Genomic DNA, 15,308 nt, shown 5'->3' on the forward strand with positions numbered 1-15,308 from the left:
CTGTAAATCGTTAGGCTACTTTAAACTTTATCAGCACACTCCTTCCTTAAAACACCACCTCGCATCGTTTGAGAAACATGAACAGAAGTCTTCGGAATGTGGGAGGAAATCAGAGCACGGTGTAAACTCACACAGTCGCGGGGAGAACGTGCAAAACTCCAGACAGACGGCGGCAGGAACTGAACCCTGATCTCACAACCGGTGCAGTAAAGTGTTGCGCTAACTGCTATGGTGTTGTGCTGCCCAGTGCCCAGCAGATCGGCCCCTGACAGCTGATTTCTTCCCACGACCCGCCCTCCCCCTCACCGGGGTGAATGCTGTTCCAACAACTCCCTGCAACACGCACAAAATGCGGGAGGAACTCAGCAGGCCAGGCAGCATTTGTGGAAAGAGTGCAGTTGATGTTTCAGGCCAAGACCCTTCAGCAGGACTGGTCCTGATGGAGGGTCTCGGCCCGAAACGTCGACTGTTTACTCTTTTCCAGAGATGCTGCCTGGCCTGCTGAGTTCCTCCCACATTTTGTGTGCTTGTCGCTTGGATTTCCAGCATCTGCAGATTTCAAGATTCAGGATTACTTATTATCAAAGAATACAAGCTTGAGATTTGCTTCCTCACAGATAGTCACAAAGCAAGAAACTCAGAAGACAAAAAAATAATAGAAATTTAAAAAAAAGACCAACACTCGAAGCGCAAGAGAAAGAAAAAAAACCCAAGTGATTTAACCAATTGAAGTGAACAACAGCATTCCGTATCAAATCTGGGTCCTCAGATCCAACCCCCGGAGTAAGCCCAAAGCCTCACTAATCAGTTCATCATATTAGCAGCCCTGGAGCACAACAGCCAGGGCAGTCTCCCTAGCCTCAGTGCCATGGAGTTGACCGTCACAGAGAGCGAGCGATCCTGACTCCCCGTCTTTTCACCCTATCTGTAAACGATTCTGCAACATACCCTCTCGGGCCATTCCCCAAACTCTCCTGGCCATCGCTCACCCCTTCACTGTTTGCGGCGATAATTTAACACAATTTACCTCAGAAAAGACATTTTAGTGACGTTTTGCCTGATTTTCTTGGTGTTTTTGTGTTCAATACCAGTTGAATGGCGTCCCCTCCATCACCGTAATTACTTGTTTCCATCACCACCGGCACAGAGGTGGCAGTGTGGACAGTGTACAAAATGCACCTTGGTTACTCAGATCGCACCCTCTACATCTGCGGTCTACTGCCAAAGTCAGCATGCTAGCCCTCATTTCGAAAGGACTAGAATACAAAGGCAAGGATGTAATGCTGAGGTTTATAAAGCACTGGTGAGGCCTCACTCGGGGTACCGAGAGCCGTTTTGGGCCCCTCATCTTAGGAAGGATGCACTGGCATTGGAGGGAGCTCCCAGGAGGTTTACAAGGACGATCCCAGGGATGAATGAGGTGTCAGGGAGAGAGAGAGCCTGTGGTGTGTCAAATACTGGGTGAACGAGCAGCTTTTGGAGAGATGCAAGTCTGTGTCTTTGCTGAAGCGTGAGTGCTCGGTGGCGGTGGGGAGGGCGGAGGGGGATCTTTGCTTGCTGCTGCTGCTTAAGCACGGGGTGGGAGGGGAACTGGGGGGGTCTTTGGGGGTTCTAACATTTAACCGTTGCTCATTCTTTGGGGCATTCCTCTGTTTTCATGGATGTTTGCGAAGAAAAAGTATTTCAGGATGTATATTGTATACACTTCTCTGACATTAAATGTATCTTTGAATCACATGAGGAGAATTTGATGGTTTTGCGCCTGTACTCGGAGTTTAGAAGAATGGGGAAGGGGGGGGGGATCTCTCATTGAAACCTACTGAATACTGAAAGGCCTAGATGGAGTTGAAGTGGAGAGGATGCTTCCTCTTGTGGGAGAGTCTAGGACTGGAGCGCATGGCCTCAGAACAGGACGCCCCCTTGGAACAGCAACGAGGAGGAATCTCTTTAGCCAAAGGATGGTGAATCTATGGAATTCACTGCCACACACAGCTGAGGAGGCCAAGTCACTGGGTATATTTAAAGTGGAGGCTGATAGGTAATGGATCAGTGAGGGCGTCAAAGGGTACCGGAAGGAGGCAGAGAGTGGGGTTGAGAGGGAAAGTGAATCAGCCGTGATGGAATGGGCTGGTTGGCCTAATTCTGCTTCCATGACTCTGGGTCTCCTGGACAACACACTACAGCTGTCACTTCCCCCAGTCACACAGGGCGACGGATGATAAGAGGCCCAGACTGGACAACCAGAGGGTTTTTCCTGGTACAGGAAGGCATGACTTTAAGGTAGATGGTGGAAATTACAGGGGGATGCAGAAATTCATTTTGTTTTTAAGCACAGAGCAGTAGACGTGTGGAACACACTGCCAATGGAGTGGTAGAGGCAGATACATCAGGTACAGTTACAAGACTCTTGGACAGGCACAAGGACGACAGAAAAATGGAGGGCTATGTGGGACCAATCCTCAAAAAGGTCGAAACAACACCATTGTTTTCTACTGGGTTTCTACTGCGCCGTTAAGTGTTTCACGTTCTTACTAGTGAGCTGAGTCGTTCAGTTCAAACTCGTAACCGCGAGACGCCGCCAGCTTCACGTGCGGGTCGGCCCACAGGCAGCGGAGGGCGTGAGCGACGAACGGGAGGAGGGCGGAATCCTCGTCGAAGCACCGGCCACACGACAGCACCGTCTGAGCGTGGATCTGGAAGACAAGCAGCAGAGCGGTCAGCTCCTGCCAAGGTCGGGTCACGGGTAGCAGAGCAGGGGTAGGGGCCAGGAGGCCGGCGGGGGCACTCCAGATAATCAACGTGCCAGTCGTTTGTGAGTACGAATCTCCAGTAAGCAAGAGATCAGAGTCAATCAGGTTTATATCATTGACTCCTGCTGCACAGTAACTAATCTCACGACATCTGCGAGTGATATTAAACCTGATTCTGTGACAAATATCGTGAAAATTGCTGCTTAGCAGCAGCAGTACAGTGCAATACATAAAAAAACTAAGAGTAATGATTATTAAATAAATAGTTCAAAAAGAGAGCAAAGATACTGAAGTAGTGTTCGTTGTCAATTCAGAAATCTGATGGCGGAGGGGAAGCAGATGCTCCTGAGGTTTGAGTGAGTGCCTTCGCTCTCCTGTACCTCCCCCCCTGAGGGTAGCAATGAGAAGAGGCCAATTCTGGGTGGAGGGGGTCTTTAACGATTGATGCTGCCTTTTGAAGATGTCCTCAAGGCCGGGGACGTCCGGTTTATCATCACAGACACACGCCGTGAAGTTTGCTGCTTTCTGGCAGCAGCAGGTTTCAGGCCGAGACCCTTTGGCAGGACTGGAGAAAAAAAGCTGAGGAGTCGATTTAAAAGTCTGGAAACCCTAGCATCTCGGCCCGGAACGTCAACTGTTTACTCTTTTCCACAGATGTTGCCTCACCTGCTGAGTGTGCGGCTTGGATTTCTAGCAGACTTTCTGTTGGCGGTTGGATTACTACACCGCAAAGTCTCTTTCACAAACGCCCACCCTGCATAAGTTTAAATCTTCCCTTCGACAGGAGTTCAAGTTCAACTCTCTCTCACCGCTCCCCCTCTGGGATCTCTGCTGCCCTCCAACCTCACTCCCTCTCCCCCCTCAACCTTTTAAATCTACTCATCTTTTTATCTCCATTCCCGCTGAAGGGTCTCGGCCTGAGACATCGACTGTACTCTTTTCCATGCTGCCTGGCCTGCTGAGTTCCTCCAGCATTTTGTGAAAGAAAATGGTGACAGTGGAAGGTAGGAGGTGAAGGGAGGGAAGAATCACAGCGAGCGCTGGTGGAATTCTCCAGGTTAAGCAGCATGTGTGTGTGCGTGGGGGGGGGGGGGGAAGAGTTAAAGATAGCAGCTTTATCATCCAGATACTTCCCTGACAAGTTCAAAAGTGAGCAAAGTTCAATGGGGTTGGGGGGGGGGGGGGGGAGAGTGTGAAATCCTAGATCCACAGAACTTTATCATGGGAGAGTATGGGAGGAACAGAGGTGTGTTATGAAGCTTGGCCCCACAGACCAGGAACAACCTCCAGCCCTGGTGCGATGCTGCCACCTGCTGGCACCACACGTCCATACAGCTCACAGTCCATTCCACCAGAGCAGATACCGCACCAAGCACAAGATTCTGCCTGTGATGGAAATCTTGAGCAACACACACAAAACGCTGGAGGAACTCAGCAGGTTAGGCAGCATCTGTAGAAAAGAGTAAACGGTCGACTTTTTGGACCTGATGAAGGGTCTCAAGCTGAAACGTTGACCATTTCATTCCCCTTCACAGATGCTGCCCGACTTGCTGAGGTCTTCGAGCACTGTACGCGTTGGACCAGATTCCAAGGTACCCATCCATCCCTCTGTACTTGTGACCCGCACCAAGGCTTGTATCACTGCAGATAGACAGTAGAACATGGATGGGAGAAAAATGGAGGCTCTGTGGGAGGGAAGGGTTAGATTTCTCTTTGAGTGGTTAAATGGTCGGCATGACGCCATGGGTCAAAGGGCAAGTGCTGTGCTGCGGTGTTCTATGTTCCAAGCAGAGCTGATAAGAGTTGATGTGAAACATTTCACACCTTAACCGTTTCAAATCTGCCTCCTCCTACCCCATACCGTAAGAACTGATCCACAATTCCCTCTTCATCTTTATCCACTTTCTTTTCTTCAATCCTTAACTGCGATTTGCCACAGTGACTCCCTGTGGGAGGGAGCTTCTCCCTGGGTTACAGACTTTCTCACGCGACAACGAAGTACCAATACAGTAGTTACATGGAACCCAACAGCACAGTACAAGCCTTTCAGCCCCTCGATCCTGTGCTGACCTTTTAACCTACTTCAAGATCAATCTAATCCTTCCTTCCCACAGAACCCTCCGATTTTCCTTCCATCCAATTGGTGACTGTCTTCTATTTTCAGAGCATAACAAAGAGTCATAGATTCTACAATGCAGGAACAGGCTCCTGGGCCTGTCTGGTCTGAGGTTAAATATTATTTAGCCAAGTCGCATCCACGTGCACCCATAAAATAGCCCTGCCATCCATGTACTTATCCAAACGTTGCAATCAAACCCACATCCACCACTTGCACTGGCAGCTCGTTTCGTCCTCTGACTGAAGAAGGTTCCTCTCAAGATGCCCTTAAACATTTCACCTTTCACCCTTAGCCCATGACCTCTAGTTCCAGAGTCGCCCAATCTCAGTGGAAAGAGCCTGCCTGCATTTACTCTACCCATACTCCATACAATTTTGTATACTTCTATCAATCTCCCTCATTCCCCTACACTCCAGGGAATAAAGTCCTAACTCGGCCTTCCCCTCAGCTCAGGTTCTCAAGTCCCAGCCACACCCTCGTAAACGTTCTCTGTACGCTTTCAATCTTATTGATACCCTTCCTGCACATAGAACTGCAAGTAAAATATCTCCCAAATAAATTTCAGTAAGACCCTATCAATCAGATTCAGAATTGTTCATGTGTACAGACTGGAATGTGTCTTACAACCAATGCAATCTGAAGATATGCTGGGGGCAGCCCGCAGGTGCCACCACATTCCAGCGCCAACGTGGAACGCCCACGACGCTTGGCAGAACAACACAGAACACAACAACGGGAAAGCAAGCCCTGTTCTTATATATATCGGTCACCTCTGGTTCCTCGAGGAAGCTGACTCCGCAATCTGCCCCGAGCATTCCCCGTTGTCCCAGTCCCAGTCTCAACTTCACATTCACCGGGCAAACACAGAAGTTTAAACATTCTTCACACTCCAGGGGGGAGACAGACAGCTCTGGACTGATTGGAGGGCTAGAGGGCCCAGACATAGTTGTGACCATAGGTGACCTCCAGGAGTGGAGTATTTCTGCAACCTTGGATCACGGAGGAGAAATATACTGGAGGACATCTGAGCCCAGAGACCCGAGGACCTCTCTGCTGAGGAATCTCTGGGGAAGTCAAAGGCCCAGTGTCTGCAGGTCCAATAGAGGCTGGAGACCAAAGTGGCTTGCTCTGGGATTGGAGGGCAGTGTGAGGGAAGAACTGGGCTTGTTTTGCTAGGTGTTCATACATTGATACATACGTCAGGTGACTCTTTATCGACTACAGTTCAGCATTCAATACCATCACCCTCTCAAAACTGATCAAAAGCTTCAAGACCCTGGCCTCAATCCTTCCCTGTGCAATTAGATCCTCGATTTCCTCTCTCGTCGACCCCCCAGGTCAGTTCGGATTGGCAACAACATTTCTTCCACCATCTCGATCGGCACAGATGTACCACAAGGCTGTGTGCTTTGTTCCCTGTTCTACTCGCTCTGCGTGGCTAAGCACAGCTCCAATGCCATATTCAAGTTTGCTGATGACTCCACTGTCCCATTGGCCGAGTCGAAGGTGGTGACAAATCAGCATGTAGGAGGGAGACTGAAAATCTGGTTGAGGGGTGCCACAACAACTCAATGTCAGCAAGACCAAGGAGCTGAATATTGACTCCAGGAGGAACCCAGAGGTGGATCACCGGGGGATCAGAGGTGGAGAGGGTCAGCTTCAAACGCCTCTGTTGTATCATCTTGGAGCACCTGTCCTGGGCCCAGCACGTAAGAAAGCACAGCAGCGCCTCTACTTCCTCGAGTTTGTGGAGATTTGGAGTGACATCTAACACTTCTCTAGATGTGTAGTGGTCTGTAATACTGACCAACTACAATAGGAACACCAAAGCCCTTGAATGGAAAATCCTACAAAAGGTAGTGGATTCAGCTCAGTACGTCACGGGTAAAACCCTCCCAACCATTGAGCACATCCACATGAAACATCGCCGTACAAAAGCAGCATCCATCGTCAAAGATCCTCACCACCCAGGCCATGCTCTTTTCTCGCTGCTGCCATCAGGCAGAAAGTACGAGAGCCTCACGGTTCAAGAACAGTTAATACCCCTCAATCATCAGGCTCTTGAACAAAAGAGGATAACTATACTATTCTATTGAGATTTTCCCGCAACCAATGATCTCACTTTAAGGACTCTTTATCTCGTTATTTGTTGCTATTTATTTATATTTGCAATTCCACAGTTTGTTGTCTTCTACGCTCTTGTGCTTTTATTGCTTCTGTTAATAGTTACCATTCTTTAGATATGCTGAGTACGCCACAGGAAACAGAATCTCATGGTTGTATGTGGTGATGTGTAGGTACTCTGATAATAGATTTACTTTGAACTTCGGTCTGTCCTGTTTTGTTGTGTTCTGTGTTGCTCTGTGAACACTGGACGTGCTAGGCTGGCGCTGAAACATGTGGCAACGCTTGCATCCTTGCGTGCGTTGGTTGTTAACACAATTGACACATTCCACTCTATGTTTCGATTTACATGCAACGAATAAATCTGAATCTTGAACACAAGGGATCCTGCAGATGCTGGAAATCCACCGTAACACGTAACAGACACAGACACACGCACACACAGAAAATGCTTGAGGAACTCCCCAGATCAGGAAGTATCTATGGACAGGAATAAACAGTTGACATTTCAGGCTGAGACCTTTCATCAGAATTTGAATCTGAGTTTCATGGTGAAAGAGAACTTCCGTTCACGAGGCCGATCGGTGCATCAGCTCTTTCGAAGGAGGATCTAATTTGCCCCCAGCCTCCTCCACCTCAACCTCTTCTAGCTCCCAGCTGTGGGAAGTGTTACCCAGCCCTTTGCAAAGCTCCCGTTGAGTCAACCCCATTCAGGTAGGCTACCCCAAATCTGCACAATTGGGCGTTGAACACACACCTCATCCCCATTCAGGTAGCCTACCCCAAATCTGCACAATTGGGCGTTGAACACACACCTCATTCACCCCCTCGCGGTGGGTCATCTCAAACCCATGGACGCCACATTCTCACCGTGTTCTTGGGGTTGGCCAGGTTAATCCGCAGGATGCCCATGCCTTGTAGCACGAACTTCATCGAACTGAGGAGATTGTCTAGGACGGCAGGCTGGAGGGAGGAAGAAGAGACAGACCACTGGTTAGCCAAGGTGAGATGTCAACAAGACTGGAGAAACAGGTGAAAATAACTTTTAACTTCTTTGAATGTCACCTGGAATTTCACAGGAGTGGTCTGGATCCTACCAATTTGAAAGCCAACCACACATTGGTAACAGATACAAGGTCAATGGCTTATTTTACTCAAGATGCATGATATTCACAGATTTTCTCAGGGGATTTGTCAAATTGAAATTATGTCGCTTTTTTTTTCATTTAGAGAAACAACACAGGACATCACAGCCCAGTTTAGGCTCTTCGGCTCATGGTGTTGTGGCGACCTTTCAACCTGCTCAATCTAACCCTTCCCTCTGACACAACTCTCCATTTCCCTTCATCCGTCATCCCTCAGCCTCGGACGAGTTCTTCAGTCCCAATGGAAAAAGCGTCAAGGTCTTTAAATGGGAATAGAACATCCAAGTTCCTGGTGGAATCACATCTTGTCCCTTCCTTCACAGTCCTGATGAAAAATCTCAGCCTGAAACATCGACAGCTTTTTCCTTTGACCTGCTGAATTCCTCCAGTGCTTTCACATGTCCTGCTCCTAACCCACTTTCATAGGAAAACTTCTCTCTGTGGACTCCGTGGCCAATCATGCGAAGTGAACAATGGATGGTCACAGCACTGGACCTCAACACCCTGTCTAACTGTCTGGGAAGAGCCCAACTCCAGAGCAAGCTCATGGGACCAGGACATAGAAGATACAAATATTCAGTGGCCACTTTATTAGATACCTCCTGTACATAACAAAATGGCCACCGAGTGTATGTTCATTGTCTTCTGCTGCAGCAGCTCATCCCTGTCCAGGTTCGACGTGCCGTGCGCTCATAGGCACTTGGCTCTTTGAGCTACTGTTGCCTTCCTGTCAACTTGAACCAGTCTGGCCCTTCTCCTCTGAGCTCATTAACAGGGTGCTTTCACCCACTGGAATTTGTTTTCTTGTTTCTCACAACATTCTCCGTAAACTCTAGAGCAGGGGCTCCCAACCGGGGTCTACGGACCCCTTGGATAATGGTATTGCTCAATGGCATAAAAGAAATTGGAAACCCCTCCTCTAGAGACTTGCTGTGCATGAAATTCCCAGGAGACTGGCAGCTTCTGAGATACTCAAACCACCCTGTCTGGCACCAACAATTGGCCCACGGTCAACATCATATTTCTTCCCTATTCCTAACAACTGAACTTCTTGACCATGTCTGTATGATTGAGTTGCTGCCACGATTGGCTGATTAGATACTTGCATCAATGAGCAGGTTTCCCCTGCTATCAGAAGGTAGAGCGTTCCTATGAAATGATTCATAAGTCTGAATGTTGTAAAGAGAAGATGCAATTACCATTTACTTATATGGGAAAAATCTGTGAGCGTTCGCAGACCCAAATAATAACCTACCAAATCATGCCAAATAACACGTAAAACCTAAAATAACAGTAACAAATAGTAAAAGCAGGAATGATCTGATAAATACACAGCCTATATAATGTAGGAATAATTTTCTGCAATTATTGCAGCACTGTCCACCGTAGTGAAAATCTCACCCAAGCGCTCCCGGCAGAAACACTCGCGGTAAAAACACGCGGCGCAAGCACTCCCGGCAGAAACACTCTTTCCAGTCACCTTTAAGCTACGGAGCTGTCAAATCGTACCACATAACACATAAAAATACACAGCCTATATCATATGTGTATATGTGTGTGTATATCTTGGTCATGGGATGCCAAAACCTCTTCAACGTCATCTTAGTCAACTTCTACAAACCCTTAGCCAAACTCACTACATCCTTACTTCGTTCACCTCGATCGAAACGCTTAATTATGTCTAGCTTTACGCTGAGAGTAACACCCTTTTAGGCTTTTCTGATACCTTAGAACTCATCTTGCTAGCGGATGCCCAAAATAAATCGACATAAAGCACAGATGCTCACAGGCACGTGTTTAAGCAACGCCTCCAGGGAGGAGCTTGGCTGCTCGGGGCCTGTGCTGCCTTTTTCATAACAGTGAAAACACCTTCTGTTAGCGAAAGCGGGTAACTAATGTAGGTCTTTCGTAACAGCGAGGTGTCGTAAAGCGAACGTTTGAAAAACGGGGGACACCTGCACAGGGGCCCTTATAAAGTGGCCCCGAGTGTAGAGAAGCACAGTCCCTTCAGTCCCTGATGTTGACTGCCACATCAATCCTACCCTTCCCTCCATTTTGCTCTCATCCACGTACCCATCTAAGAGTTTCTCAAATGACCCGACTGCATCTGCCACCGCCACGACCCGGTTGCCAGCGTAACCCTGGTGACAACTCGGCACAACAGAACCCACTGGAAGACCGGAAAAGAGAAAAGCAAGTGCCGTCCCCACGCCCCGTTCAGAGACGCAAAATTTGTATTCAAAGCCTCCAGCCCACAGAATTCAGCAATGCGAGGTTTTGTAATCGCAACAATACCAATCATCTGTGGCCTATGAATGATAATACCATATTATCAGGTTGTTATAACTGGGACAATAATAGATTAAAAGCGCTGGGGCGCGACAAACCAGCCCATTATAAACGGAACAATACCAATCTATTGTCGTCTCATGAGAGGGACAAAGCTCCTGTGACTGGAACCGACCGTCTACGCTCGGCAATCAGCCCTTTATTTCTTCATGAATAGGGGCAACGTTCATCCTTAATCGCATTGATCAGCACGGTTAGCCTGACGCCAGCGATCCGGGTTCGATTCCCGCCAGGAGCTTTTGCACATTTGCCCTGTGACTGCGCAGGCTTTGTAACAGCCGGTCCAGTTTCCTCCCACAGTCCAAAGATGTACTGGTTAGCAGGTTAGTGGGTGTAAGGGGGCAGCGTGGACTAGTTGAGCTGTTACTGGGCTAGGGGACATAACTTAAAGGTGACTGGACGGGAGTTAAGAAGGGATGTCAGAGACAGAGAGTGATGGATGAGTGAAACTCCCTGCCAGGGGAGCTGCTCGAGGTAGATAATGATTTACTGATTGATTGAGATACGGTGCAGAACAGACCCTTCTGGCCCTTCGATCCTCCGATTTAACCTCAGCCTAATCACAGGGCAATTTACAATGAGCATGTCCTTGGACTGCGTAGTGCATGGCCAAGAGGTTAAGGTGTTGGACTAGCTATCTGAAGGTCATGAGTTCGAGCCCCAGCCGAGGCAGCGTGTTGTGTCCTTGAGCAAGGCACTTATCCACACATTGTTCCAGTCCACCCAGCTGAAAATGGGTACCGGCAAAATGCTGGGGTTAACCTCGCGATAGACTGGCGTCCTATCCGGGGGGAGTCTCGTACTCTCAGTTGCTTCACGCCATGGAAACCAGCATAAGCACTGGCCTGATGAGCCTCGGGACACACCTTAACTTACGTCCTTGGACTGTGGGAGGAAACCCACATAGTCACAGGGAGAACGTACAGACTTGAACCCGGGTTGCTGGTACTGTAAAGTGTCATGCTAACCACTACAGCACTGTGCCACCCCAACTTTTAGACAGGCACGTGGATGACAGTAAAATGGAAGGCTACACGGGAGGGAAGTGTTAGATTGATCTTAGAGTAGCTCCAAAGGTCAGCACAACAGTGTGGGCCAAAGGGCCTGTATTGTGTTATAGTGCTCTATGTTTTATCTCTAAATTTAAAAAAAGTAAAGTGGCATAACTTCAATTTGACAAATCCCCTGACAGAATCTTAATGATTAAAATAAACTGGTTACCATGTAAGTAACTGCTTCACACTCCAAGTGGTGAACGGGAGCCCTAACAGGGAGTGGTTGACAGCGGCACTCACAAAATGCTGCAGGAACTCAGCAGGTCAAGCAGCATCTATGGAGGTGAAAAAAGAGTTGACGTTTCCGGTCGAGACCCTTCGTCAGGACGGGAAAGGAAGGGGAGAAGTCAGATTAAGTACAAGGTGGCAGGTGATGGGTGGGAGAGGGGGAGAGGGGCGGAACTGAAGAGATGGGAAGTTGATTGCTGCGAGAGGTAAATGGCTGGAGAGAGTGAATCTGATAGGAGAGGACAGAAGCCTGGGGAAGAAAGGAAAAGGGGAGGAGCACCAGAGGGAGGCGATGGGCCGGTAAGGTGAGAGGGGGAAATGGGGATGGGGAATAGTTAAGGGTGAAGGGCAATTACCAGAAGCTAGAGAAGTTGGTTTGGACCATCGGGTTGGAGGCCATCCAGACGGAGCACAAGATGCTGCTCTTCCAGCTTGACTGCAGCCTCATCGTGACAGTAGAGGCGGCCACAGACGGACATGTTGGAATGGGAATGGGAAGTAGAAGTAAAATGGGTGGCCACCAGGAGATCCTGCTTTTCTGGCGGACGGAGAGTAGATGCTCGGTGAAGAAGTCTACCAATCTACCTCAGGTCTCACTGATACACAGGAGGCCACTCTGGGGGCACCAGATACAGACGACCCCAACAGACTTGCAGGTGGAGTGTCATCTCACCTGGAAGGACTGTTTGGGGCCCTGAACGGTAGTGAGGGTAGAGGTCCGGAGGCAGGTGTGGCCCTTGTTCCGCTTGCAAGGATAAATACCTGGAGGGAGGTCGGTGGGGAGGGACAAGGGAGTCACACAGGGACCGACTAGTCTCCCTCCACAACAAGATTCAACAAGGGGAAGGGAGAAGGTGGGTGAATCGTGACCAGGGTGGGAGGAATCCGGCTGATCCACAGGAGGGAAACACTCCCCCTGGTGGGACCCTCCAGAACCCGGTTGAGAGAGTGGGCAGCTCCCCTCCCGAGTGTGACCACCCTCCGGTGACACACTGCTTACTCGGTAATGTTTCGGGTCGAAGACCATCGGAGGGAAAACAAGCTGGCGTCTGCACATTCCCAGCTCATCGTGAAACATTAACCTCGAAACTCGAGTCCTCGTTACACTCCATAGCCCTCCGCATCCGAAGGTCAGGGTTAACGACACAGAACAAAACTCTCCTCACAGCAGCACAAACGAACAAAGTCCAGCAGCAAGCCACGGGGCGTAACGTCGGGGCCTGGAAACAGGAGGAAAGTGAAACCTCTTTGGCTTGGAGAGGGGGAGGTGATGGGGGAACTGAAAGGCAGTCTCACTAGGCAGAGCAAGCAGCCATTTGTAGCTCCCAGCTTACAGCAGTGAGGTAGATCAGCTGGCGGCACAACAGCCTCACACTGCCAAGGGCTCCGGGCGTCAGGGAGGGGAATGCGAGGGAACAGACACCAGACCTCGGAGGGCTCAGTAGCGGGAAAGCGCAGCAGTTTCACGCGGCTGGGTCTCCGAACATTTGCCCTAGGCCCAACATACTGACGCAGTTATGAAGAAGGGACCCCAGGGGCTCCATTCCATAACAGGTTTGAGGAGATTTGGAGTGTCACTAAAGACTCCAGCAAATATGTGGTGGAGAGCAGCCCGACTGGTCACATCACCGTCCGGTACGGGGGGGGGGGGACTGCGCAGGATCGGAAATAGCTGCAGAGAGAGGGTTATAAATCCAGTCAATCCCGTCATGGGCCCTTGCCTCCCCAGGACTGAGGATTTGGTCAAAAGGCCATGCCTCAAGAAGGAAGCATCCACCATTAACTATCTTCACCACCCAGGACGTGCCCTCTGCACATTGCTACCACAGGGAGGAGGTACAGAAGCCTGAGGACACACACTCAACGTTTTCAGGAGCAGCTTCTTTCCCTCCACCATGATTTCTGAACAATCTGTTAACACCACCTCGTTATTTTTCTCTCTTTTTGCACGATTTATATATTTCTATTGTAACTTATCATTTTTTATGTACTGCATCATATTGCTGCTTCAAAATGATGAATTTCACAACATACGCCAGCAATAATAAACCTGATTCTGATTATTGTGACAGTTCATTATTAAAAACAAATACACAAGACTGCTCCCTGCAATATCCTTACAGTCAAGGCTGTACTGTAAATTACATCAGAATATATAAAAATAAGATAGATATGCTCTCTAATCCAGGCAGCACCTTGGCGAATCTCCTCTGCATCCTCTCTAAAGCTTCTGAATCCTTCCTATAATGAGGTGACCCGAACTGAACACAAAATTCCAAGTGTGGTCTAACCAGGGTTTTGTCGACCAGTAAAATTACCTTGCGGCTCACGAACTGAATCCCCCGACTGGTGAAAGCCCACACACCGTACGCCTTCTTATCCACCCTATCAACTTGTGTTGGGTGAGGGGGATGGGTGGAGGTACGTCTCTACCAAAGGAGGTGTTAGGTGCTCCTTCCCTCTGCTGGCCTGCAGGTCACCCTCGGGCAAGGTGTAGCACCTGCCCAGCCCCCCCCCCCCACCAATCAGGGACAGGGGGGCAGGTGGTGGACGGTCGTATGAGCAGCCGGTGCATATCACAAGTCCTGGTTATGCGACCACTGAAACCAGGCAGACAATCTCTGAAGAGTTTTGATAATGGCTGGGGGGTCACCCGTCTTGTAGAGACACTGCCCAGAAGAAGGCAATGGAAAAGCACTTCTGTAGAAAAACTTGCCAAGAACAATCATGGTCATGGAAAGACATTATCCAACGTGGCACATAACAAATGATCAACTTGCGTGCCAACTCTATAGATGCGAATCCCAAGATCCCTCTGTTCTTCCACACTGCCTAAAATCCTGCCATATTCGGCCATTAGGTTCAACCTTCCAAAAGTGAATCATTTCACACTTCTCTAAATTGAACTCTGTCTGCCACTCCTCAGCCCAGGTCTGCATCCAAAGTCCTGCCCTGACTTGATGGGCTGAAGGGCCTACTTCTATGTTGTTGACTCTATAACCGTTGTCAAGGGTTAGGGGAGGACTGCAGCTTTAAATCAGCCCCGTGGCCTGTTCCTGATTCAATCTCCCTGTGTCCACTGGGAGGGCATTAGGAATTGACTGGGGATGGGGTGGGGAGGTGGGGAGCTCTCGGTCAGGGAGGGTTACTGCACAGAAAGGGTAATACAGTTCTCAGCACCCTTCCTGGTACTCGAAATTCCGCTCAAGTTGACAGGGTGGGTAAGGCAGCATATTGTGCGTTGGCCCCCATTAGTTAGCAGAGCCGTGTGGCCACTCGATAAAACCCCGGTTAGACTACACTTGACACACTGTGGACAGTTCTGGTTGCCTCATTATAGGAAGGATATGGAAGCTTTCGAGGGGGTGCAGAGACTGACCGGGATGTTGCCTAGATTAGACTTGAGGAAAGGCTGAGCGAGCTCGGGCTTTCCTCTTTGAAACGGAGGAGGAGGAGGAGAGGTGAATCGATACAGGTGTATGAAATGGTAAGAGTGGGCAGCCAGCAACTTCTTTCCATGAGAGGGCACATTTTTAAA

General features: G+C 49.3%; 1 protein-coding gene across 2 annotated transcripts in view; it reads right to left on the reverse strand.

Annotated features, from left to right (window-relative positions):
- Positions 1-15,308, reverse strand: part of gnav1 (guanine nucleotide binding protein (G protein) alpha v1) — a 108,273-nt gene that overhangs the window by 66,979 nt on the left and 25,986 nt on the right. For both annotated transcript variants that reach the window (XM_059948356.1, XM_059948355.1), the window contains exons 3-4: positions 7,864-7,956; positions 2,533-2,693 (exon numbers count right to left, since the gene is read on the reverse strand). In XM_059948356.1, coding sequence (XP_059804339.1) covers positions 2,533-2,693; positions 7,864-7,956 — 254 coding nt within the window. The remainder of the gene's footprint in view (positions 1-2,532; positions 2,694-7,863; positions 7,957-15,308) is intronic.

Source organism: Hypanus sabinus, chromosome 23, assembly GCF_030144855.1.
Source record: "Hypanus sabinus isolate sHypSab1 chromosome 23, sHypSab1.hap1, whole genome shotgun sequence".
Classification (NCBI taxonomy): domain Eukaryota; kingdom Metazoa; phylum Chordata; class Chondrichthyes; order Myliobatiformes; family Dasyatidae; genus Hypanus; species Hypanus sabinus.